The sequence below is a fragment of the Bombina bombina genome, chromosome 3 (assembly GCF_027579735.1).
Source record: "Bombina bombina isolate aBomBom1 chromosome 3, aBomBom1.pri, whole genome shotgun sequence".
NCBI classification, from domain to species: Eukaryota; Metazoa; Chordata; class Amphibia; order Anura; family Bombinatoridae; genus Bombina; species Bombina bombina.
Window position 1 is genome coordinate 136,983,439 of NC_069501.1, and position 26,928 is coordinate 137,010,366.

The window sequence follows — 26,928 nt, forward strand, 5'->3', positions numbered from 1 at the left end:
GATAAAATGAAATACTCTTTACTACTTTAGATAAATGCTTCCTGATTTTCCTAATTGGTAGGAAACACAAAACTTATCCCTGTCAAACTGAGGCAAGTTTTCCGGTATTTATAAAGCATTTAGGTTACAGAAATGTGTGAAGGCAGGAGCACAGCGCCCTCAAGTGTAATATTTAAACTACTACATAAACGGAACTTTAGTTAGAGTCTCTAGTTTCCCTAGGATCTGGGGATGGTATTTTATGCGTACACAGGGCTTCTAGTGAATGTCATTTGACTCCCATGTGTATCGGTTAACAGGCAGAGATGTGGCAGAGTGCAAGGAACACGGGGCACAGTGCTCTGCGGACTATGTGCGGCAGTAAGTAGCAGCTGGCAAGAATGTCATATAGTAATTCAGTGCCAGATTCATAATGTACAGACCTTCCTGTGTCACACTGACCCATGCAGCTGCAGACCTCTGGGTTACACTGACCCATGCATCTCCAGATCTCTGTTTCACACTGACCCATGCAGCTACTAATCCTTCTGTCACACAGACCCATGCAGCCACAGACATCTCTGTGTCACACGGACCCATGCAGCCACAGACCCCTCTGTGTCACACGGACCCATGCAGCCACAGACCCCTCTGTGTCACACGGACCCATGCAGCCACAGACCCCTGTGTGTCACACGGACCCATACAGCTACAGACCCCTCTGTGTCACACTGACCCATGCAGCTATAGACCCCTCTGTGTCACACTGACCCATGCAGCTACAGACCTCTCTGTGTCACACTGACCCATGCAGCTACAGACCTCTCTGTGTCACACTGACCCATGCAGCCACAGACCCCTCTGTGTCACACTGACCCATACAGCTACAGACCCCTCTGTGTCACACTGACCCATGCAGCTACAGACCCCTCTGTGTCACACTGACCCATGCATCTACAGATCCTTTTGTGTTACACTGACCCATGCAGCTACAGACCCCTCTGTGTCACACTGACCCATGCAGCTACAGACCTCTCTGTGTCACACTGACCCATGCAGCTACAGACCCTTCTGTGTCACACTGACGCATGCAGCTACAGACCCCTCTGTGTCACACTGACCCATGCAGCTACAGACCCCTCTGTGTCACACTGACCCATGCAGCTACAGACCCCTCTGTGTCACACTGACCCATGCAGCTACAGACCCCTCTGTGTCACACTGACCCATGCAGCTACAGACCCCTCTGTGTCACACTGACCCATGCAGCTACAGACCCCTCTGTGTCACACTGACCCATGCAGCTACAGACCCCTCTGTGTCACGCTGACCCATGCAGCTACAGATCCTTTTGTGTCACACTGACCCATACAGCTACAGACCCCTCTGTGTCACACTGACCCATGCAGCTACAGACCCCTCTGTGTCACACTGACCCATGCATCTACAGATCCTTTTGTGTTACACTGACCCATGCAGCTACAGACCCCTCTGTCTCACACTGACCCATGCAGCTACAGACCCCTCTGTGTCGCACTGACCCATGCAGCTGCAGACCCATGTGTAACACTGACCCATGCAGCTACAGACCCCTCTGTGTCACACTGACCCATGCAGCTACAGACCCCTCTGTGTCGCACTGACCCATGCAGCTACAGACCTCTCTGTGTCACACTGACCCATGCAACTACAGACCCCTCTGTGTCACACTGACCCATGCAGCTACAGACCCCTCTGTGTCACACTGACCCATGCAGCTACAGACCCCTCTGTGTCACACTGACCCATGCAGCTACAGATCCCTTTGTGTCACACTGACCCATGCAGCTACAGATCCCTTTGTGTTACACTGACCCATGCAGCTACAGATCCCTTTGTGTTACACTGACCCATGCAGCTACAGACCTCTCTGTCTCACACTGACCCATGCAGCTACAGACCTCTCTGTCTCACACTGACCCATGCAGCTACAGACCTCTCTGTGTCACACTGACCCATGCAGCTACAGACCTCTCTGTGTCACACTGACCCATGCAGCTACAGACCTCTCTGTGTCACACTGACCTATGCAGCTAGAGACCCCTCTGTCACACTGACCCATGCAGCTACAGACCCCTCTGTGTCACACTGACCCATGCAGCTACAGACCTCTCTGTGTCACACTGACCCATGCAGCTACAGACCCTTCTGTGTCACACTGACGCATGCAGCTACAGACCCCTCTGTGTCACACTGACCCATGCAGCTACAGACCCCTCTGTGTCACACTGACCCATGCAGCTAGAGACCCCTCTGTGTCACACTGACCCATGCAGCTACAGACCCCTCTGTGTCACACTGACCCATGCAGCTACAGACCCCTCTGTGTCACACTGACCCATGCAGCTAGAGACCCCTCTGTGTCACACTGACCCATGCAGCTAGAGACCCATCTGTGTCACACTGACCCATGCAGCTACAGACCCCTCTGTGTCACACTGACCCATGCAGCTACAGACCCCTCTGTGTCACACTGACCCATGCAGCTACAGACCCCTCTGTGTCACACTGACCCATGCAGCTACAGACCCCTCTGTGTCACACTGACCCATGCAGCTACAGACCCCTCTGTGTCACACTGACCCATGCAACTACAGACCCCTCTGTGTCACACTGACCCATGCAGCTACAGACCCCTCTGTGTCACACTGACCCATGCAGCTACAGACCCCTCTGTGTCACACTGACCCATGCAGCTACAGACCCCTCTGTGTCACACTGACCCATGCAGCTACAGACCCCTCTGTGTCACACTGACCCATGCAGCTACAGACCCCTCTGTGTCACACTGACCCATGCAGCTACAGACCCCTCTGTGTCACACTGACCCATGCAGCTACAGACCCCTCTGTGTCACACTGACCCATGCAGCTACAGACCCCTCTGTGTCACACTGACCCATGCAGCTACAGACCCCTCTGTGTCACTCTGACCCATGCAGCTACAGACCCCTCTGTGTCACTCTGACCCATGCAGCTACAGACCCCTCTGTGTCACACTGACCCATGCAGCTACAGACCCCTCTGTGTCACACTGACCCATGCAGCTACAGACCCCTCTGTGTCACACTGACCCATGCAGCTACAGACCCCTCTGTGTCACACTGACCCATGCAGCTACAGACCCCTCTGTGTCACACTGACCCATGCAGCTAGATGCCCCTCTGTGTCACACTGACCCATGCAGCTACAGACCCCTCTGTGTTACACTGATCCATGCAGCTAGATGCCCCTCTGTGTCACACTGACCCATGCAGCTACAGACCCCTCTGTGTCACACTGACCCATGCAGCTGCAGACCCTTCTGTGTCACACTGACCCATGCAGCTACAGACCCCTCTGTGTCACATTGACCCATGCAGCTACAGACCTCTCTGTGTCACACTGACCCATGCAGCTACAGACCTCTCTGTCTCACACTGACCCATGCAGCTACAGACCCCTCTGTGTCACACTGACCCATGCAGCTAGATGCCCCTCTGTGTCACACTGACCCATGCAGCTACAGACCCCTCTGTGTCACACTGACCCATGCAGCTACAGACCCCTCTGTGTCACACTGACCCATGCAACTACAGACCCCTCTGTGTCACACTGACCCATGCAGCTACAGACCCCTCTGTGTCACACTGACCCATGCAGCTACAGACCCCTCTGTGTCACACTGACCCATGCAGCTACAGACCCCTCTGTGTCACACTGACCCATGCAGCTACAGACCTCTCTGTGTCACACTGACCCATGCAGCTACAGATCTCTCTGTGTCACACTGACCCATGCAGCTACAGACCTCTCTGTGTCACACTGACCCATGCAGCTACAGATCTCTCTGTGTCACACTGACCCATGCAGCTACAGACCTCTCTGTGTCACACTGACCAATGCAGCTACAGACCTCTCTGTGTCACACTGACCCATGCAGCTACAGACCTCTCTGTGTCACACTGACCCATGCAGCTACAGACCCCTCTGTGTCACACTGACCCATGCAGCTACAGACCCCTCTGTGTCACACTGACCCATGCAGCTACATACCCCTCTGTGTCACACTGACCCATGCAGCTACAGACCCATCTGTGTCACACTGACCCATGCAGCTACAGACCCCTCTGTTTCACATTGACCCATGCAGCTACAGACCCCTCTGTGTCACATTGACCCATGCAGCTACAGAACTCTCTGTGTGAATGCTCTTCCTTCTGTAAAGGATAACAAGATAATGAAGCAAATTTGATTATAGAAGAAAATTGTATGTTCTATCCAAACAATGAAGGACAATTTTGGGGTTTCCTGTCCCCTCAAATATATAAAAGTATCCTTGCAGAGAAAAATACTGTAGCAGTTTGTTAGTGAAGTTTTAGAAGGGCATTAGTTTGTAGAAAAACTTGCCCATGTCAAACATGGCAGGTATTAGTCCTGTGTATAGCTAAAGCAAATTGTAATAGGCTGGAGGACACCGCCCTCTTGTGTCATGTTTAAGGTATTGCTTGTTTAAGGTTTTTGCTTACTTAGAATTGGGGGATAGTTAATATCATTTGGCTCACACGTGCATTGCTTAATGAGCAGAGTGTGGGCAAATGAGTCACACCGGCACTGTGCGGCAGTCAGAGTGCACTGGTAGATTTATCATGTGGGCAGTTGAGTTCTTAGCTGAGACCTCTGAGAAATCTGTAGTTCTTATACTGCTCTCTCATTGCTATTTGTGGCAGACATACCCTTTTTCTGCTTTAGAAAGGCTGAAAAATATTTTGTCAAACATATTTTGTTTTCAGAATCTTGCTTTGGCCTTTAACTTCTGGGCTCACAAGAGAAACAATATTATTATTATTATTCTTTATTTATAAAGCGCCAACAAATGCCGCTGTCCATGGGTACAAAGATAAAAGTACAATGATGATACGTTTTTAAGATACAAGACAAAATGTATCAAATAAATACAAGGAACTTACAGTCTATCATGATGCAGTGTGTCAGGCTGCACCATTTTCTAAAAAATAGGTTCTCATTTATATATATGTCTGATATTTCATATTGTTATTAGTAATATTATTACTATATAGTAATTATCTAATTGTTCCTGGCTATTCATCAGTGTTTTCACTAAAACAAGACCAGTGCTCTGGAAAAACTGCAACATAAAACCGCACAAGGGACAATTTTATGTTATGAAAAAATACTGCAATTTAAAAATGCTTTTAAACTTAAAGGGACATAATACTCATATGCTAAAGCACTTGAAACTGATGCAGTATAACTGTAAAAAGCTGACAGGAAAATATCACCTGAGCATCTCTATGTAAAAAAGGAAGATATTTTACCTCACAATTTCCTCAGCTCAGCAGAGTAAGTTCTGTCTATAAAGTTATACTCAGCTGCTCCCAGCTGCAGGTAAAAAAAAAAAAAAAATGAAGAAATGAACAGCATCCAATCGGCATCAGCAGTGCTGAGGTCATGAACTCTTTTACTGTGATCTCATGAGATTTCACTTAACTCTCATGAGATTTCATTATAGACTTCATTACACTGAATAGGGAAATAAGATGAGAGTGCACATAAGCTCGCTCCTTCCGCTGTCCCGGGACAGACATACTGATTTCTTTCATGTAATTAGCAAGAGTCCATGAGCTAGTGACATATGGGATATACATTCCTACCAGGAGGGGCAAAGTTTCCCAAACCTCAAAATGCCTATAAATACACCCCTCACCACACCCACAATTCAGTTAAACTTTATTTTGGGTGTGGATTATTTTCAGCAGGAATTGGCTGTCTTTATTTTATCCCTCCCTCTCTAGTGACTCTTGTGTGGAAAGATCCACATCTTGGGTAGTCATTATCCCATACGTCACTAGCTCATGGACTCTTGCTAATTACATGAAAGAAAACATAATTTATGTAAGAACTTACCTGATAAATTCATTTCTTTCATATTAGCAAGAGTCCATGAGGCCCGCCCTTTTTTTGTGGTGGTTATGATTTTGTATAAAGCACAATTATTCCAATTCCTTATTTTATATGCTTTCGCACTTTTTTATCACCCCACTTCTTGGCTATTCGTTAAACTGAATTGTGGGTGTGGTGAGGGGTGTATTTATAGGCATTTTGAGGTTTGGGAAACTTTGCCCCTCCTGGTAGGAATGTATATCCCATACGTCACTAGCTCATGGACTCTTGCTAATATGAAAGAAATGAATTTATCAGGTAAGTTCTTACATAAATTATGTTTTGCTCCTTAGAAGTCCTTTACAATGGGATGTGGCTACTGAGGAATTTTTGAGGTAAAATATCTTACTTTTTTACATAGAGATGTTCAGGTGATATTTTCTAGTCCGCTTTATACAGCTATGCTGCATCACTTTCAAGTGTTTAAACATTTGGGTATCATGGCCCTTTAACTGTACAGTTAAAATGAATTTCTATTCCTTTAGGAATGCAGCTTAAAGGGACATTCAACTGCAGCATACACCTACAGTAGTATGATTATTAATCATTAGGCTATTAATATTCCTCCTGTACCTGCAGCTCTCTTTAAAGTCATATTATTATGTATTTCTTTATTTTAATTGGGGTAAATAGATTGACAATCACAGGTATAAAATAGCACAACTGTCTCATTACAATATTCTGGACTTATAAAACAAACAAAACAATACCTGCAATCTCATAGTGTAAAAAGAAAACCTGTTACCTCATATCCCCTGAGAATAATGACATATTTGTAAAAAGAAAACCTGTTACCTCATATCCCCTGAGAATAATGACATATTTGTAAAAAGAAAACCTATTACCTCATATCCCCTGAGAATGACATACTGTATTTGTAAGAAGAAAATATATTCTCCAAATATTAAATAGAAACCACTCTTGGACCACCTGATTAGCTGTTAGAAAATAAATAGTGGAAGGAAGGGAAAGAAAACAAAAAAGGGCCACTTATGGACCCATCCTATATACTAATATGACACCAGATAAAAAAGGACTACTATGAGATCTTTATATTAAAGGGACAGTCAACTCCAAAATTGTTATTGTTTTAAAAGATAGATAATCCCTTTATTACCCATTCCCCAGTTTTGCACAACCAACACAGGTATATTAATGTACTTTTTACCTTTGTGATTACCTTGTATCTAAGCCTCTTTTGTCAGCCCTCTCTGATCACACAGCTTTTTATTTATTATCTATTGACTTGCATTTTAGCCAATTAGTGCAGTGGTGTGCACAACCTCACGGGTGTGAGCTCAATGTTTTCTATATGACCCACATGAACTAGAAGTCTCCTGTTGTGAAAAGCAAATAAAAAAAAAGCATGTGATTAGAGGCGGCCTGCTGGGGCTTGGAAACATTTAGAGGTTTAAATGTTTTATAAAGTGTATTAATATAACAATGTTGGTTGTGCAAAGCTTGGGGATGGATAGTAAAGGCGTTATGTATCTTTTTAAACACTAACAATTTTTGTGTTGATTGTCCCTTTAATTATCTAAAGTGTATATATAACGAGAATAAGGGAGGTATATAAGCAATGTGTATGCTGGATGGCTAATGTCATAATCTTATTTTAACCTATTACAAAAACCAGTTGGTAAAGCTCTGCATCTTTATACTGAGTGTCGCCATCTTGGCGCACACGTATTGTTGTGACAGAAGCAGTGCACAGATCAGTGATGTTGCTTTTTCACAGCTGTTCCTTGCACTTTGGCTTAGAGTGCACAATAAAAATCAGTTCTGTTTTTGCATTTTGTTTTTTTACACGGTTTAAAAGTTACATAACAAATATAAAACAATAAATATCCCTCAGGAGTAATATAGAGAAATTGAGCCGCTGCAAAATGTACTCCTCCTGCTCTATATTGTGCATGAGGCGGCTTGTCAAGAAAACAGTATCACTGACTTGTGAATTTGCAGCGCTTCTGTCACAGGGTACAATAATAAATTCCAAGATGGCGCTAACCAGCACTTTTGAAGGGTTAAAATAAGACAATAGCATTGAAGAGCGCTTTGGGCACAGGACAAAAACAAAACAATAGCATGGTGAGTAGTAACCTACTGTAGTTTTACCAAGTAGTGTAATGCCCCTTAAATGAGATACCTTTTTCTTTTTATAGCAGTTCTAAAATATACTGTTTGCCTTTTTTGTGTTGAGAAGATATAGACTCCTTTCCCGACAGGTGCTGCATTGTGTAAAGTGATAATGTATTTCAGAAATATCATATTTTGCCAGGTGTGAAAATCCACAGTAATTACTCAGACATTTTCTGAGCCAAGTTGAAAATTGATGAAGTTTCCAATTGACACATTACTCTATAATGCACTAGATTTTCCTGTTTGGTGGATTTTTTTTAACATCATTGTGCCTCAGTTTTTCTCTTTTATATCTGGGATTAATTGCAGTATTTAATAGGGTTGCCACCTGTCCAAGAATGACCCGGATAGTTTGGGTTTTTATTTGTGTGTCCGGGTTTGAAGCTGAGATGGTGGGAAACAGCCACAGCCAAAAAAGATGACGTGCATTTGCAACATACTGTACCTGCCTACAGTTAATTATCTCTTGCGTCTGTGTGTGTGTTTGTGTCTGTGTGAGTGTGTGTGTGGCTTTGTATTTGTCTTTGTCTGTGTGAGTCTGTGTGTGTGAGAGATAATGTTTGTGAGTGTTTGTTAGTGTGTTTGAGATCGTTAGTGTCTTTGTGTGAGGGAGAGAGAGAGTGTGTGAGTGTGAACATGTGTGTGTCTTTGTGTTTGTCAGTGTCTGTGAGCTAGAGTGAGTGCCTTTGTGTGTGAGTGTTTGTTAGTGTGTGTGTGAGAGTGTTAGTGTCTGTGTGTGTGAGGGAGAGTGTGTTAGTGTGAGCATGTGTGAGAAAGTGTGTGTTAGGGATCGACCGATATATCGGAGCGGCCGATATTTGGAATTTCTGAAATATCGGTATCAGCCAGAAACTTATCGATATGGCGCAAATCAAAAGAAATTAAGCTCTGTGTACTTCAGGGAAACTATGTAGTTTTAAGTGACACAAATCATCAAACAAATCAACTATAGCACACATAAGCTGGACATAGTATCTAATATCAATCCTACTCTAATTCATTCTGTAGCTCCCCCTTCCTTAACATCCAATAAAACCAGATCTTCTGAAACTGTTCTTGCTGGCCCTGTGACCAGGCCACCATTTTTGATAAGTTAAATGTATCTATAATCTTGTCAACCACTTCTTGCCAAGCAGGCGTCCCCACTTTCCAATGTCTGGCGATACATATTCTCATGCATGTGCATAGTGTTCTAATAAAACTATTTATTGTCTTATTGAATGGTCTTACCCTATCATGTAGTAGTGTATGCGATATTGTAAGGGTTATTCTCTCGTTCAGAAGGGTTCCTATCATGGTTGAAAGTTTCTCCCAGAGTGTCTGGACCTTAGGGCAGTCCCACCACATGTGTCTATATGTCCCCCTTTCTTGACACCCTCTGTAGCAGTTACCATCATGTGTGGCTGCATAATGCATCGTTCTGGTTGGAGTCAGGTACCATCTAAACGACACTTTAATAGAGTTCTCTCTCATATCCGCACTAACCATTCCTCTACCTGCGTCCCTCAGCAACTCCTCCCATTCACTTTTCTCCCTTACTTCCATGATATCCCTTTCCCATCTCTCTACCAAGGGCGACTTAGATTGGCATCTCACTTTTTGCATCATCAAGTAAATTCTGGAGATCAATCCTTTCCCCCTGAATGGAGCACTAATCATTCTTTCCAATTCCGTAAGTGGTGAGGACTGTTTTAGTGGCTGGTAGGCATAGATGGCTGAGCTAATTTGTAAATATAAAAACCAATGTAGATGTTCTGGGTCTATTCTCTCTCTTATCTGATTGAATGTAAGCATTTTTGAGTTCTGCAAGAAATCCGCTACCCTATATAACCCTTTGTTTTCCCATTTCCCCACTAGCCGTCTGGAATCTTCAGGCAACAAAAACTTAATAGGCCTTAGTAAGGATTTTATTTTACATAGTTGTAGCTCTTTTGTGAGTTTGACCATAACCGTATTGCCTCCACTGTTATTGGCGATCTGTACTCGCCCGTTTTCCAAAAGGGGCCCCGTGTCCCATATAATGTCTGCCTCCCTGTCACAACCCGCAATCTCCGCCTCAATCCTGGGCCATACTAATTCGCTGTCGCTCTTCCCCATCACCACCGTCTGAGCTAATCTAGCTGCCCTATAGTATTCGATGAGATTAGGAACCCCCACTCCTCCCACCTGTCTATGTTGTTTCAACACCTGTGCTGTTATCCTTGTCTTTCCATCGCCTCTTAAAAATTTCAATAGCTCACCTTGCAGAGCTTCAAGTTCCGAGGTGGGGACACCTATAGGTATAGCTCTAAAAATATACATTAATCTCGGAAGGAGATTCATTTTAATCACCATTAGCCTCCCATACCATGAAAAGTTGCCCTTTCTTTCATGTAATTAGCAAGAGTCCATGAGCTAGTGACGTATGGGATATACATTCCTACCAGGAGGGGCAAAGTTTCCCAAACCTCAAAATGCCTATAAATACACCCCTCACCACACCCACAATTCAGTTTTACAAACTTTGCCTCCTATGGAGGTGGTGAAGTAAGTTTGTGCTAGATTCTACGTTGATATGCGCTCCGCAGCAAGTTGGAGCCCGGTTTTCCTCTCAGCGTGCAGTGAATGTCAGAGGGATGTGAGGAGAGTATTGCCTATTTGAATGCAGTGATCTCCTTCTACGGGGTCTATTTCATAGGTTCTCTGTTATCGGTCGTAGAGATTCATCTCTTACCTCCCTTTTCAGATCGACGATATACTCTTATATATACCATTACCTCTGCTGATTTTCGTTTCAGTACTGGTTTGGCTTTCTACAAACATGTAGATGAGTGTCCTGGGGTAAGTAAATCTTATTTTCTGTGACACTCTAAGCTATGGTTGGGCACTTTATTTATAAAGTTCTAAATATATGTATTCAAACATTTATTTGCCTTGACTCAGAATGTTCAACATTCCTTATTTTCAGACAGTCAGTTTCATATTTGGGATAATGCATTTGAATCAATCATTTTTTCTTACCTTAAAAATTTGACTTTTTTCCCTTGTGGGCTGTTAGGCTCGCGGGGGCTGAAAATGCTGCATTTTATTGCGTCATTCTTGGCGCGGACTTTTTTGGCGCAAAAAATCTTTTCTGTTTCCGGCGTCATACGTGTCGCCGGAAGTTGCGTCATTTTTTGACGTCCTTTTGCGCCAAAAATGTCGGCGTTCCGGATGTGGCGTCATTTTTGGCGCCAAAAAGCATTTAGGCGCCAAACAAATTATTTGGCGCCAAAAATATGGGCGTCGCTTTTGTCTCCACATTATTTCAGTTTCATTTTTTCTTTGCTTCTGGTTACTAGAAGCTTGTTTATTGGCATTTTTTCCCATTCCTGAAACTGTCATTTAAATTTGATCAATTTTGCTTTATATGTTGTTTTTTCTCTTACATATTGCAAGATGTCTCACGTTGCATCTGAGTCAGAAGATACTTCAGGAAAATCGCTGTCTAGTGCTGGAACTACCAAAGCTAAGTGTATCTGCTGTAAACTTTTGGTAGCTATTCCTCCGGCTGTTGTTTGTATTAATTGTCATGACAAACTTGTTAAAGCAGATAATATTTCCTTTAGTAATGTACCATTGTCTGTTGCAGTTCCTTCAACATCTAAGGTCCAGAATGTTCCTGATAACATAAGAGATTTTGTTTCTGAATCCATCAAGAAGGCTATGTCTGTTATTTCTCCTTCTAGTAAACATAAAAAATCTTTTAAAACTTCTCTCTCTACAGATGAATTTTTAAATGAACATCATCATTCTGATTCTGATGACTGGTTCAGAGGATTCTGTCTCAGAGATTGATGCTGATAAATCTTCATATTTATTTAAAATGGAATTTATTCGTTCTTTACTTAAAGAAGTACTAATTGCTTTAGAAATAGAGGATTCTGGTCCTCTTGATACTAATTCTAAACGTTTAGATAAGGTATTTAAATCTCCTGTGGTTATTCCAGAAGTTTTTCCTGTTCCTAATGCTATTTCTGAAGTAATTTCCAGAGAATGGGATAAATTGGGTAATTCATTTACTCCTTCTAAACGTTTTAAGCAATTATATCCTGTGCCGTCTGACAGATTAGAATTTTGGGACAAAATCCCTAAAGTCGATGGGGCTATTTCTACCCTTGCTAAACGTACTACTATTCCTACGTCAGATGGTACTTCGTTTAAAGATCCTTTAGATAGGAAAATTGAATCCTTTCTAAGAAAAGCTTATCTGTGTTCAGGTAATCTTCTTAGACCTGCTATATCTTTGGCTGATGTTGCTGCAGCTTCAACTTTTTGGTTGGAGACTTTAGCACAACAAGTAACAGATCATGATTCTCATAATATTATTATTCTTCTTCAGCATGCTAATAATTTTATCTGTGATGCCATTTTTGATATTATCAGAGTTGATGTCAGGTTTATGTCTAGCTATTTTAGCTAGAAGAGCTTTATGGCTTAAAACTTGGAATGCTGATATGGCTTCTAAATCAACTCTACTTTCCATTTCTTTCCAGGGTAACAAATTATTTGGTTCTCAGTTGGATTCCATTATCTCAACTGTTACTGGTGGGAAAGGAACTTTTTTACCACAGGATACAAAATCTAAGGGTAAAAACAGGGCTAATAATCGTTTTCGTTCCTTTAGTTTCAACAAAGAACAAAAGCCTGATCCTTCATCCTCAGGAGCAGTTTCAGTTTGGAAACCATCTCCAGTCTGGAATAAATCCAAGCCTTCTAGAAAGGCAAAGCCTGCTTCTAAGTCCACATGAAGGTGCGGCCCTCATTCCAGCTCAGCTGGTAGGGGGCAGGTTACGTTTTTTCAAAGAAATTTGGATAAATTCTGTTCACAATCTTTGGATTCAGAACATTGTTTCAGAAGGGTACAGAATTGGTTTCAAGATGAGACCTCCTGCAAAGAGATTTTTTCTTTCCCGTGTCCCAGTAAATCCAGTGAAAGCTCAAGCATTTCTGAATTGTGTTTCAGATCTAGAGTTGGCTGGAGTAATTATGCCAGTTCCAGTTCTGAAACAGGGGATGGGGTTTTATTCAAATCTCTTCATTGTACCAAAGAAGGAGAATTCCTTCAGACCAGTTCTGGATCTAAAAATATTGAATCGTTTTGTAAGGATACCAACATTCAAAATGGTAACTGTAAGGACTATCTTGCCTTTTGTTCAGCAAGGGCATTTTATGTCCACAATAGATTTACAGGATGCATATCTGCATATTCCGATTCATCCAGATCATTATCAGTTCCTGAGATTCTCTTTTCTGGACAAGCATTACCAGTTTGTGGCTCTGCAGTTTGGCCTAGCTACAGCTCCAAGAATTTTTACAAAGGTTCTCGGTGCCCTTCTGTCTGTAATCAGAGAACAGGGTATTGTGGTATTTCCTTATTTGGACGATATCTTGGTACTTGCTCAGTCTTTACATTTAGCAGAATCTCATACGAATCGACTTGTGTTGTTTCTTCAAGATCATGGTTGGAGGATCAATTCACCAAAAAGTTCATTGATTCCTCAGACAAGGGTAACCTTTCTGGGTTTCCAGATAGATTCAGTGTCCATGACTCTGTCTTTAACAGACAAGAGACGTCTAAAATTGATTTCAGCTTGTCGAAACCTTCAGTCACAATCATTCCCTTCGGTAGCCTTATGCATGGAAATTCTAGGTCTTATGACTGCTGCATCGGACGCGATCCCCTTTGCTCGTTTTCACATGCGACCTCTTCAGCTCTGTATGCTGAATCAATGGTGCAAGGATTACACAAAGATATCTAAATTAATATCTTTAAAACCGATTGTACGACACTCTCTAACGTGGTGGACAGATCACCATCGTTTAATTCAGGGGGCTTCTTTTGTGCTTCCGACCTGGACTGTAATTTCAACAGATGCAAGTCTCACAGGTTGGGGAGCTGTGTGGGGATCTCTGACGGCACAAGGAGTTTGGGAATCTCAGGAGGTGAGATTACCGATCAATATTTTGGAACTCCGTGCAATTTTCAGAGCTCTTCAGTCTTGGCCTCTTCTGAAGAGAGAATCGTTCATTTGTTTTCAGACAGACAATGTCACAACTGTGGCATACATCAATCATCAAGGAGGGACTCACAGTCCTCTGGCTATGAAAGAAGTATCTCGAATTCTGGTTTGGGCGGAATCCAGCCCCTGTCTAATCTCTGCGGTTCATATCCCAGGTATAGACAATTGGGAAGCGGATTATCTCAGTCGCCAAACGTTGCATCCGGGCGAATGGTCTCTTCACCCAGAGGTATTTCTTCAGATTGTTCAAATGTGGGAGCTTCCAGAAATAGATCTGATGGCGTCTCATCTAAACAAGAAACTTCCCAGGTATCTGTCCAGATCCCGGGATCCTCAGGCAGAAGCAGTGGATGCATTATCACTTCCTTGGAAGTATCATCCTGCTTATATCTTTCCGCCTCTAGTTCTTCTTCCAAGAGTAATCTCCAAGATTCTGAAGGAATGCTCGTTTGTTCTGCTGGTAGCTCCGGCATGGCCTCACAGGTTTTGGTATGCGGATCTTGTCCGGATGGCCTCTTGCCATCCGTGGACTCTTCCGCTACGACCAGACCTTCTGTCGCAAGGTCCTTTTTTCCATCAGGATCTCAAATCCTTAAATTTAAAGGTATGGAGATTGAACGCTTGATTCTTGGTCAAAGAGGTTTCTCTGACTCTGTGATTAATACTATGTTACAGGCTCGTAAATCTGTATCCAGAGAGATATATTATAGAGTCTGGAAGACTTATATTTCTTGGTGTCTTTCTCATCATTTTTCTTGGCATTCTTTTAGAATTCCGAGAATTTTACAGTTTCTTCAGGATGGTTTGGATAAAGGTTTGTCTGCAAGTTCCTTGAAAGGACAAATCTCTGCTCTTTCTGTTCTTTTTCACAGAAAGATTGCTAATCTTCCTGATATTCATTGTTTTGTACAAGCTTTGGTCATTAAGTCAATTTCTCCTCCTTGGAGTTTGAATTTGGTTCTGGGGGCTCTTCAAGCTCCTCCGTTTGAACCTATGCATTCATTGGACATTAAATTACTTTCTTGGAAAGTTTTGTTCCTTTTGGCAATCTCTTCTGCCAGAAGAGTTTCTGAATTATCTGCTCTTTCTTGTGAGTCTCCTTTTCTGATTTTTCATCAGGATAAGGCAGTGTTGCGAACTTCTTTTGAATTTTTACCTAAAGTTGTGAATTCTAACAACATTAGTAGGGAAATTGTGGTTCCTTCATTATGTCCTAATCCTAAGAATTCTAAGGAGAAATCATTGCATTCTTTGGATGTTGTTAGAGCTTTGAAATATTATGTTGAAGCTACTAAGTCTTTCCGAAAGACTTCTAGTTTATTTGTTATCTTTTCTGGTTCTAGAAAAGGCCAGAAAGCTTCTGCCATTTCTTTGGCATCTTGGTTGAAATCTTTAATTCATCTTGCCTATGTTGAGTCGGGTAAATCTCCGCCTCAAAGGATTACAGCTCATTCTACTAGGTCAGTTTCTACTTCCTGGGCGTTTAGGAATGAAGCTTCGATTGATCAGATTTGCAAAGCAGCAACTTGGTCCTCTTTGCATACTTTTACTAAATTCTACCATTTTGATATATTTTCTTCTTCTGAAGCAGTTTTTGGTAGAAAAGTTCTTCAGGCAGCGGTTTCAGTTTGAATCTTCTGCTTATGTTTTTCATTAAACTTTATTTTGGGTGTGGATTATTTTCAGCAGGAATTGGCTGTCTTTATTTTATCCCTCCCTCTCTAGTGACTCTTGCGTGGAAAGATCCACATCTTGGGTAATCATTATCCCATACGTCACTAGCTCATGGACTCTTGCTAATTACATGAAAGAAAACATAATTTATGTAAGAACTTACCTGATAAATTCATTTCTTTCATATTAGCAAGAGTCCATGAGGCCCGCCCTTTTTTGGGGTGGTTATGATTTTTGTATAAAGCACAATTATTCCAATTCCTTATTTTATATGCTTTCGCACTTTTTTATCACCCCACTTCTTGGCTATTCGTTAAACTGAATTGTGGGTGTGGTGAGGGGTGTATTTATAGGCATTTTGAGGTTTGGGAAACTTTGCCCCTCCTGGTAGGAATGTATATCCCATACGTCACTAGCTCATGGACTCTTGCTAATATGAAAGAAATGAATTTATCAGGTAAGTTCTTACATAAATTATGTTTTTTCCACCTTCCTAAATCACTTCTGATAGTTTTGTAGATAGGTAGATAATTCAGTTTATATAAGTCTGACAAATTGTCACTTATTTTAACCCCTAAATATGTAATGTGGCTTTTTACCCAAACTATCTCAAAATTAATCACCATCGCTTTTTTCGTATGTGAAGGGAGACATAACGGCAGTGCCTCACACTTCACGGAATTTATCTTGTAGCCTGAAATCTCTGAGAAATCTTCCAAGATCTTGTATAAGTATGTTAGTGAGTGTAAGGGCCTGGTTAACGTTAATAACACGTCATCTGCAAATAACATTAATTTATACTCCGAGGTTGCCAGCTGGACCCCCGAAATATCTCTCGAATGCCTAATATACGAAGCTAGTGGTTCTATACGTATAGCGAACAACAGCGGCGACAGCGGACATCCCTGACGGGTACCATTTAAGATTGAGATTTGCCTTGATATATAGCCCGCTGCCCCCACCACTGCCGTCGGCCCTGAGTAAATACTCTTAAGCGCTTGAATAAAGGCCCCTTTAAAGCCCATGGCCGAAAGTACTCTAAACATGAAACTCCAGTCTACCCTGTCAAACGCTTTCTCTGCGTCTAATGACAGGACTAGAGCTGGAGTCCCAGTCGCCTTCAAATAGTCTAATAAAGTAAGTGCTCTCCTAACATTATCCGGGGCCTCCCTATCCTTTACAAATCCCACCTGGTCTTGATGGACCAGTGAGGGGAGAATCTGTTTTAATCTGTTTGCCATGATTTTAGCGAAGATTTTGATATTGTGGTTTATTAGGGAGATCGGCCTGTAGTTTTGACAGTATTTAGTGTTTTTCCCGCCCTTTGGTATCACTATTATCTTTGCCTGTAATGATTCCCTAGGTATCTCCCATCCCTCCATGATACTGTTACAGAAGTTGACCAGGTGAGGCAATAATTCTTTCTTAAAGAGCTTATAATATTCCCCCGTCAGCCCGTCTGGACCCGCAGCTTTCCCCACTTTTAAGTCTTTAATTACACCTAGAACTTCCGAGCTGGTTATCTTCCTATTCAGACTTTCTAAGTCGCTAGCCGTAATTGAATTTAATCTCGCCCCTTCTAGAAACTGGCTTGTCTTGGTGGCAATGTCTCCCAAGCCCACTTTTTTCCCATTGTATAAGGTTTCATAATAATGAGCAAAACTATCCGCTATTTCCTGCGGGTGTGAGGTGAGGTCCCCCCTCTCTGTATAAAGCTTGGGTATAGAAAAAAACTTGTTCCTTTCTCTCAGCTTGTATGCCAAGTATTTGTCAGGCTTTTTCGCATACACGAAATAGTGAGCTCTCAACCTCAAGGCTGCTCTAACAGAGGCTTCATTTAAGATTGTCGCTAACTCCCTTCTCTTACTCACCAGTAGCTTATAAGTGTTGTTAGAAATAGTGTGTTGATGCTCCTTCTCTAGCGGTTCAACCTCTTTCTGCAGTGTGTTAACTAATTTGACTGCTAGCTTGATTTTTATCGATTTTTCTTTCATGAGGAGTCCCCGAGCAAAAGGCTTGTGGGTCGCCCACGTCACTAATGGGTTCTTAACCGATCCAATGTTGATATCCCAAAACTCCCCCAGTGCTCTCTGTATCCTCCCATGAATCTTAGGGTCTCTTAACAATGTTGGATTATATGTCCACCTTTGTCTGGAGAAGTTTATAAGGCCCGTTAATTCCATGTATACCAGGGAATGGTCTGACCAAACACTGGCTTGTGTACCCACTTTTACTAGGTTAGGTGTCAGAATTTGACTAACAAAAATGTTGTCAAGTGTGGTGTATATTTTGTGGGGAGGGGAATAATAAGTATAATCGTGAGCTCCTCTACCCGCTACCTCCCATGCGTCTACAAGATTGTGTTCTGCTAGAGAATTTCTAATGATACTATTGTGCCTATGTTGTTTACTAGTTAGTTTGGTGTTTGCCGAGCCCCCAACAGAAGACATATTAACATTAAAGTCCCCTGCGAGAATCACTCTAGTTTGTGACCATTGCGTAAGCAAGGTGGATATTTTAGTAAAGAAGGCGTTTTGAGTTTCATTAGGGGCATAAACATTGCAGAGTACTACATTTGAACCCTGGATTGTTCCCTGCATTATCGCATAACGTCCTTCCGTATCTGTAATCACCTTCTCCGTCACCAAGTCAAGCGATCTATGCACCAAAATTGTTACCCCTCTTTTTTTAGAGTTTGTTGTTGAGTGAAAATGTTGGGGGAAGTGATGTGACCAAAACTTAGGGATAGATGATTTTACGAAGTGCGTCTCTTGCAAAAAGATTATTTTAGCCTTTGCTCTTAGGTATTGTGTTATGGCGGTCTTTCTCTTAGTGTCTGTATTTAGCCCCCTTGCGTTGTGGGAGAGTAAAACTAAATTATTTGGCATCATTATCTATCTCCTACTTCTCAATCTCCCTCCTTGTAGCTACAGGTTCTATCTTTACTATTAAAGAATGCTAGGGCCCAGCCTTGTTCTAAATCCCAGATTTCCAACTTCCCAAACCAGTCTATACGTCCTAGTTTTATACCTTCAGGAGACACAACCTGGAAGAAAATAAACAATAACAAACAAAAACATTTCACAATAACAATAACATTTTCGTTCTGAACTAAACAATGCATCACCCTTAACTAAAAAGGGCAGCCAATCGTATCTGCCTCCTACTAACACCAGTGGCGTGAATGTCTATAATGTCATTGTTCCAACAGTCTTTTTTGCAGTTAAGTGAATACATTACAATAATGTCCACGATAACCTGATAGTTGAACCTGAGAGTTACACTAGTGTCCTTCATTCATCATACATTGTGAGCCGTCAGACCCATCATTAGGTCCCAACCCTTGTCACTATCAGATCTTAAGCTATACTTAGTTATAACAGTCACTCTTATTTAGTGTCCCAGATCACTGGTTGTTGCATACATATATCTTAAACTATAAATAAAACTTGGTGATAACAGCATTATACAGGGAGTGCAGAATTATTAGGCAAATGAGTATTTTGACCACATCATCTCCTCTATGCATGTTGTCTTACTCCAAGCTGTATAGGCTCGAAAGCCTACTACCAATTAAGCATATTAGGTGATGTGCATCTCTGTAATGAGAAGGGGTGTGGTCTAATGACATCAACACCCTATATCAGGTGTGCATAATTATTAGGCAACTTCCTTTCCTTTGGTAAAATGGGTCAAAAGAAGGACTTGACAGGCTCAGAAAAGTAAAAAATAGTGAGATATCTTGCAGAGGGATGCAGCACTCTTAAAATTGCAAAGCTTCTGAAGCGTGATCATCGAACAATCAAGCGTTTCATTCAAAATAGTCAACAGGGTCGCAAGAAGCGTGTGGAAAAACCAAGGCGCAAAACAACTGCCCGTGAACTGAGAAAAGTCAAGCGTGCAGCTGCCAAGATGCCACTTGCCACCAGTTTGGCCATATTTCAGAGCTGCAACATCACTGGAGTGCCCAAAAGCACAAGGTGTGCAATACTCGGAGACATGGCCAAGGTAAGAAAGGCTGAAAGACGACCACCACTGAACAAGACACACAAGCTGAAACGTCAAGACTGGGCCAAGAAATATCTCAAGACTGATTTTTCTAAGGTTTTATGGACTGATGAAATGAGAGTGAGTCTTGATGGGCCAGATGGATGGGCCCGTGGCTGGATTGGTAAAGGGCAGAGAGCTCCAGTCCGACTCAGACGCCAGCAAGGTGGAGGTGGAGTACTGGTTTGGGCTGGTATCATCAAAGATGAGCTTGTGGGGTCTTTTCGGGTTGAGGATGGAGTCAAGCTCAACTCCCAGTCCTACTGCCAGTTTCTGGAAGACACCTTCTTCAAGCAGTGGTACAGGAAGAAGTCTGCATCCTTCAAGAAAAACATGATTTTCATGCAGGACAATGCTCCATCACACGCGTCCAAGTACTCCACAGCGTGGCTGGCAAGAAAGGGTATAAAAGAAGAAAATCTAATGACATGGCCTCCTTGTTCACTTTATCTGAACCCCATTGAGAACCTGTGGTCCATCATCAAATGTGAGATTTACAAGGAGGGAAAACAGTACACCTCTCTGAACAGTGTCTGGGAGGCTGTGGTTGCTGCTGCACGCAATGTTGATGGTGAACAGATCAAAACACTGACAGAATCCATGGATGGCAGGCTTTTGTGTGTCCTTGCAAAGAAAGGTGGCTATATTGGTCACTGATTTGTTTTTGTTTTGTTTTTGAATGTCAGAAATGTATATTTGTGAATGTTGAGATGTTATATTGGTTTCACTGGTAAAAATAAATAATTGAAATGGGTATATATTTGTTTTTTGTTAAGTTGCCTAATAATTATGCACAGTAATGGTCACCTGCACACACAGATATCCCCCTAAAATAGCTAAAACTAAAAACTACTTCCAAAAATATTCAGCTTTGATATTAATGAGTTTTTTGGGTTCATTGAGAACATGGTTGTTGTTCAATAATAAAATTAATCCTCAAAAATACAACTTGCCTAATAATTCTGCACTCCCTGTATACTCATCTGTCCGACGATCTGGATACAGCAAGATCTTATCTTCTTAAACGAAACCGACCATCAAATTTAAACCTGAACCAGAGCTCCAAAAAGCTCCAAATAAATCTGATCCTAAAAAAACAGTTTCTGTTGCATCAAGTCTTCCTCTTCTTTTCAGGTACACGGGACCATTTCTTCTGGAAAGGTTTCCTGCTTCCCTCTTCTCCTCCTGTAGTTGATCTTTGTTGTTGAAGAGCCGGGGGTTCCAGCTTCAATTTCCTGCAGGTTTCTTGAATCTCTTCTGGGTCCTTAATGGAGAGGATCCTATTCTCCCATGAGATGTGTAATGCAAATGGGAATCCCCATCTATAGGGGATCTGGTTTTTTCTCAGCTGGGCTGTGAGTGGACGGAGCGCACCTCTTGTATAAATCTTGAAAAAATTGAATGACATTGCTATGGCTGCAACTAACGATTATTTTCATAATAAATTAATCAGCCGATTATTTTTTTGATTAATCGACTAATCGGATAAAAAGAGAATCAATAATAGTTTTCTATGTTTTAAATAAAATCCACATAATGAGTGTTACAAATATAAACTTCAGATTAAAACTTTACATTAACACAACTGTTTCTTCAATTTTTATAACAGAACAGTTTTATAATTAAACAAAAACAAAAACTGTTTGAAAAGAGGTAGAACTAGAAAGAGTTAGACTATCACTGTTAATAACATTCTGTTATTCACTCTTTCAGAAACTTTGCATTGAAATGCAAAAATCTCAATGTCCACATTCTCCTGGCTAAGGCTGGTTCTCTGTTTGCAGCTATATTTCCTGCAGCAGAGAAAAGGCTGTTGAGGTGTATAAGTAGGGTTTTGCCAATTTCACCAAAGTGGGATATTTATCTTTGTTAGCTCTTCACCAATGCTAAGTGTTTTCTACTTTGGCAAGGGGCCTCTCAATAAAGTAACCCTTGACTTCATTCTAACATAAAAATATCTTGAAAATCTATATGCAATGGTAAATAACCAGCTATAAGGTTAGGGGAAATATCTAGTCCGCTCTAAAAATAACGAATATATACTTATAAAGGTTGAATCTGGTACATATTATCACAGTTTATTAAAAATATAAAAAAACAATAAAAACAAAATCAAAAGCGCTAAGGACTTTATATCAATAACAGGACAAAGCCTTACACATTTATTTATACGGTACATATAATCAGCAATAGCAAGCAATACGCTAATAATTGTGCAAACAGATTAAAGTGCACATTAATTTAAATAACTCCCATCAATCTAGGGCTAGGTGTAAATAACAAGCTCAGCACTATATCATGAAAAGCATAGTTCCAAATCACCAGATTTAATATAAACAAACAAAATGATGACTTTTAAATCTGGGTTGCACATAAGCCAGGGGTAGTTGTAAACTTATACTGTCCTGAAAAAGTGAAAAGTAGACGTCTGTAGACGTCCTTTAGGCTAAGGACCATAACCATAAAACACAATACCATATGCAGGAGTTCATTGGAGTGAAGCAGCTGGTGTTGTGCACAGACCAACTAATTGCAAACCAACTAATCCGATTAATCGATTATGAGATTCGTTGACAACTATTTTCATAATCGATTATTATCGATTATGACGATTAGTTGTTGCAGCTCTAGACATTGCCTTGGTATTTGAATGTCGGATATCTCCGTGCTGCTGCCATTATTTCTTCTTTCTCTTGTTAAGTGTATTCAGTCCACGGATCATCCATTACTTATGGGATATATTCCCTTCCCAACAGGAAGTTGCAAGAGGATCACCCAAAGCAGAGCTGCTATATAGCTCCTCCCCTCCACGTCATATCCAGTCATTCTCTTGCAACACTCAACATAGTAGGAAGGTGTGAGAGGAGTGTGGAGTTTTTATACTTAATTATTTCTTCAATCAAAAGTTTGTTATTTTAAATGGCACCGGAGTGTGCTGTTTTTTCTCTCAGGCAGTATTTAGAAGAAGAATCTGCCTGCGTTTTCTATGATCTTAGCAGAAGTAACTAAGATCCACTGGCTGTTCTCGCACATTCTGAGGAGTGGGGTAACTTCAGAAAGGGAATAGCATGCGGGGTTCCCTGCAGATGAGGTATGTGCAGTAAAATATTTTTCTAAGGAATGGAATTGACTAAGAAAATACTGCTGATACCGATGTAATGTAAGTACAGCCTTAAATGCAGTAGTAATGACTGGTATCAGGCTGATGAATGTATGTGCAGTAAAGTAATTTTCTAAGGAATGGAATTTGACTAAGAAAATGCTGTTAATACTGAAGTAATATATGAGCCGTTAACTGCAGTAGAAGCAACTGGTAGCAGGCTTATTGATAACACTACATAACTTTAAAAATGTATGTTTAAAACGTTTACTGGCATGTTATTCGTTTTTGTGAGGTACTTTGGTGATAAATCTTTTGGGGCATGATTTTTTCCACATGGCTGACGTATATTTCTGCATAGAAACAGCTAACTGAGGTTTCCCACTGTTGTAATATGAGTGGGAGGGGCCTATTTTAGAGCTTTTTTGCGCAGTAAAAATTCAGTCACAGTCTTCCTGCTTCTTCCTCCTTGATCCAGGATGTCTCTAGAGAGCTCAGGGGTCTTCAAAATTCATTTTGAGGGAGGTAATCAGTTACAGCAGACCTGTGACAGTGTGTTTGACTGTGATAAAAACGTTAATTGTTAAATTGATTATCCGTTTTGGGTATTAAGGGGTTAATCATCCATTTGATAGTGGGTGCAATACTTTGCTAACTTAATACATTTACTGTGAAAATTTGGTTGCTATAACTGATTTGGTTCATTGTTATTTCAACTCTGACAGTTTTTTTGTGCTTCTTAAAGGCGCAGTAGCGTTTTTTTTTTTATATTGCTTGTAAACTTATTTGAAAGGAATTTCCAAGCTTGCTAGTCTCATTGCTAGTCTGTTTAAAGGGCCATAATACCCAAATGTTTAAACACTTGAAAGTGATGCAGCATAGCTGTAAAAAGCTGATTAGAAAATATCACCTGAGCATCTCTATGTAAAAAAGAAAGATATTTTACCTCAAAAGTTCCTCAGTAGCCACCTCCCATTGTAAAGGATTTCTAAGCAGCATTTTAGTGTGTCTGTCCTGGGACATCTGAAGGGACTAGCATCGTGCACTCTCATATTATTTCACCAATCAGGTAAAGGAAGCTTACTATGAAATCTCATGAGAGTTAAGTCAAATCTCATGAGATCACAGTAAGAGTCCATGACCTCAGCACTGCTGATGCTGATTGGCTGCTGTTCATTTCTTCATTTTTTTTAAATTTGTTTACCTGCAGCTGGGAGCAGCTGAGTATAACTTTTTACACAAAACTTACTCTGCTGAGCTGAGGAAATTGTGAGGTAAAATATCTTCCTTTTTTACATAGAGATGCTCAGGTGATATTTTCCTGTCAGCTTTTTACAGTTATACTGCATCAGTTTCAAGTGATTTAGCATATGAGTATTATGTCCCTTTAAACATGTCTGACACAGATGAATCTGTTTGTTCACTATGTTTGAAGGCCAATGTGGAGCCCCATAGAAATATGTGTACTAAATGTATTGATGTCACTTTAAATAAAAGTCAATCTTTATCTGTAAAGAAATTATCACCAGACAACGAGGGGGAAGTTATGCCGACTAACTCTCCTCACGTGTCAGTACCTTCGCCTCCCGCTCAGGAGGCGCGTGATATTGTGGCGCCAAGTACATCAGAGAGGCCCTTACAAATCACTTTGCAAGACATGGCTGCTGTTATGACAGAGGTATTATCTAAATTTCCAGAATTAAGAGGCAAGCGCAATAGCTCTGGGTTAAGGACAGAGCGCGCTGATGATGTGAGAGCCATGTCCGATACTGCGTAACAATTTGCAGAACATGAGGACGGAAAGCTTCATTCTGTGGGTGACGGATCTGATCCAGGGAGACCGGATTCAGAGATTTATAATTTTAAATTTAAGCTTGAGAACCTCCGTGTATTGTTAGGGGAGGTATTAGCGGCTCTGAATGATTGCAATTCCAGAGAAATTATGTAGGCTGGATAGATACTATGCGGTGCCGGTGTGTACTGACGTTTTTCCTATACCTAAAAGGCTTACAGAGATTATTAGCAAGGAGTGGGATAGACCCGGTGTGCCCTTTTCCCCTCCTCCGATATTTAGGAAAATATTTCCAATAGACGCCACCACACGAGACTTATGGCAGACAGTCCCTAAGGTGGAGGGAGCAGTTTCTACTTTAGCTAAACGTACCACTATCCCGGTGGAGGATAGTTGTGCTTTTTCGGATCCAATGGATAAAAAATTAGAAGGTTACCTTAAGAAAATGTTTGTTCAACAAGGTTTTATCTTACAGCCCCTTGCATGCATTGCGCCTGTCACTGCTGCTGCGGCATTCTGGTTTGAGTCTCTGGAAGAGGCCATTCGCACAGCTCCATTGGATGAGATTATGGACAAGCTTAAAGCACTTAAGCTAGCTAATGCATTTGTTTCTGATGCCGTTGTACATTTAACCAAGCTAACGGCTAAGAACTCCGGATTCGCCATCCAGGCGCGCAGAGCGCTATGTCTTAAATCCTGGTCAGCTGACGTGACTTCTAAATCTAAATTGCTTAATATTCCTTTCAAAGGACAGACCTTATTCGGGCCCGGCTTGAAAGAAATTATTGCTGACATTACTGGAGGTAAGGGTTATACTCTTCCTCTGGACAAGGCCAAACAGTCTAATTTTCGTGCCTTTCGTAACTTCAAGGCAGGAGCAGCATCAACTTCCTCCGCTCCAAAACAGGAAGGAACTGTTGCTCGTTACAGACAGGGCTGGAAAGCTAACCAGTCCTGGAACAAGGGCAAGCAGGCCAGAAAACCTACTTCTGCCCCTAAGACAGCATGAAGAGAGGGCCCCCTATCCGGAAATGGATCTAGTGGGGGGCAGACTTTCTCTCTTCGCCCAGGCTTGGGCAAGAGATGTCCAGGATCCCTGGGCGTTAGAGATCATATCTCAGGGATATCTTCTGGACTTCAAAGCTTCTCCTCCACAAGGAAGATTTCATCTTTCAAGGTTATCAGCAAACCAAATAAAGAAAGAGGCATTTCTACGCTGTGTACAAGACCTCTTAGTAATGGGGGTGATCCACCCAGTTCCGCGGACGGAACAAGGGCAAGGTTTTTACTCAAATCTGTTTGTGGTTCCCAAGAAAGAGGGAACCGTCAGACCAATCTTGGACCTAAAAATCTTAAACAAATTCCTAAGAGTTCCATCATTCAAAATGCAAACTATTCGAACCATCCTACCCATGATCCAAGAGGGTCAATACATGACCACAGTGGACTTAAAGGATGCACAAAGATCATTATCGGTACCTAAGATTTGCCTTTCTAGACAGGCATTACCAGTTTGTAGCTCTTCCCTTCGGGTTAGCTACGGCCTCGAGAATTTTTACAAAGGTTCTGGGCTCACTTCTGGCGGTGCTAAGACCGCGAGGCATAGCGGTGGCTCCGTACCTAGACGACATTCTGATACAAGCGTCAAGTTTTCAAATTGCCAAGTCTCATACAGAAATAGTTCTGGCATTTCTGAGGTTGCATGGGTGGAAGGTGAACGTGGAAAAGACTTCTCTATTACCACTCACAAGAGTCCCCTTCCTGGGGACTCTTATAGATTCTATAGAGATGAAGATTTACCTGACGGAGTCCAGGTTATCAAAGCTTCTGAATGCTTGCCGTGTCCTTCATTCCATTCCACGCCCGTCAGTAGCTCAGTGCATGGAAGTAATCGGCTTAATGGTAGCGGCAATGGACATAGTACCATTTGCGCGCCTGCATCTCAGACCACTACAATTATGCATGCTAAGTCAGTGGAATGGGGATTACTCAGATTTGTCCCCTCTACTAAATCTGGATCAAGAGACCAGAGATTCTCTTCTCTGGTGGCTTTCTCGGGTCCATCTGTCCAAGGGGATGACCTTTCGCAGGCCAGATTGGACGATTGTAACAACAGATGCCAGCCTTCTAGGTTGGGGCGCAGTCTGGAACTCCCTGAAGGCTCAGGGATTATGG

The 26,928-nt window shown here is 41.8% G+C and overlaps 1 protein-coding gene across 1 annotated transcript in view; it reads left to right on the forward strand.

The window, feature by feature from the left end:
- The first annotated feature begins 229 nt into the window (after positions 1 to 229).
- MRPL39 (mitochondrial ribosomal protein L39) overlaps positions 230 to 26,928 on the forward strand; it is a 328,194-nt gene continuing 301,495 nt past the window's right edge. The window contains exon 1 of the mRNA XM_053706005.1: positions 230 to 360. Coding sequence (XP_053561980.1) covers positions 306 to 360 — 55 coding nt within the window. The 5' untranslated portion in view covers positions 230 to 305. The remainder of the gene's footprint in view (positions 361 to 26,928) is intronic.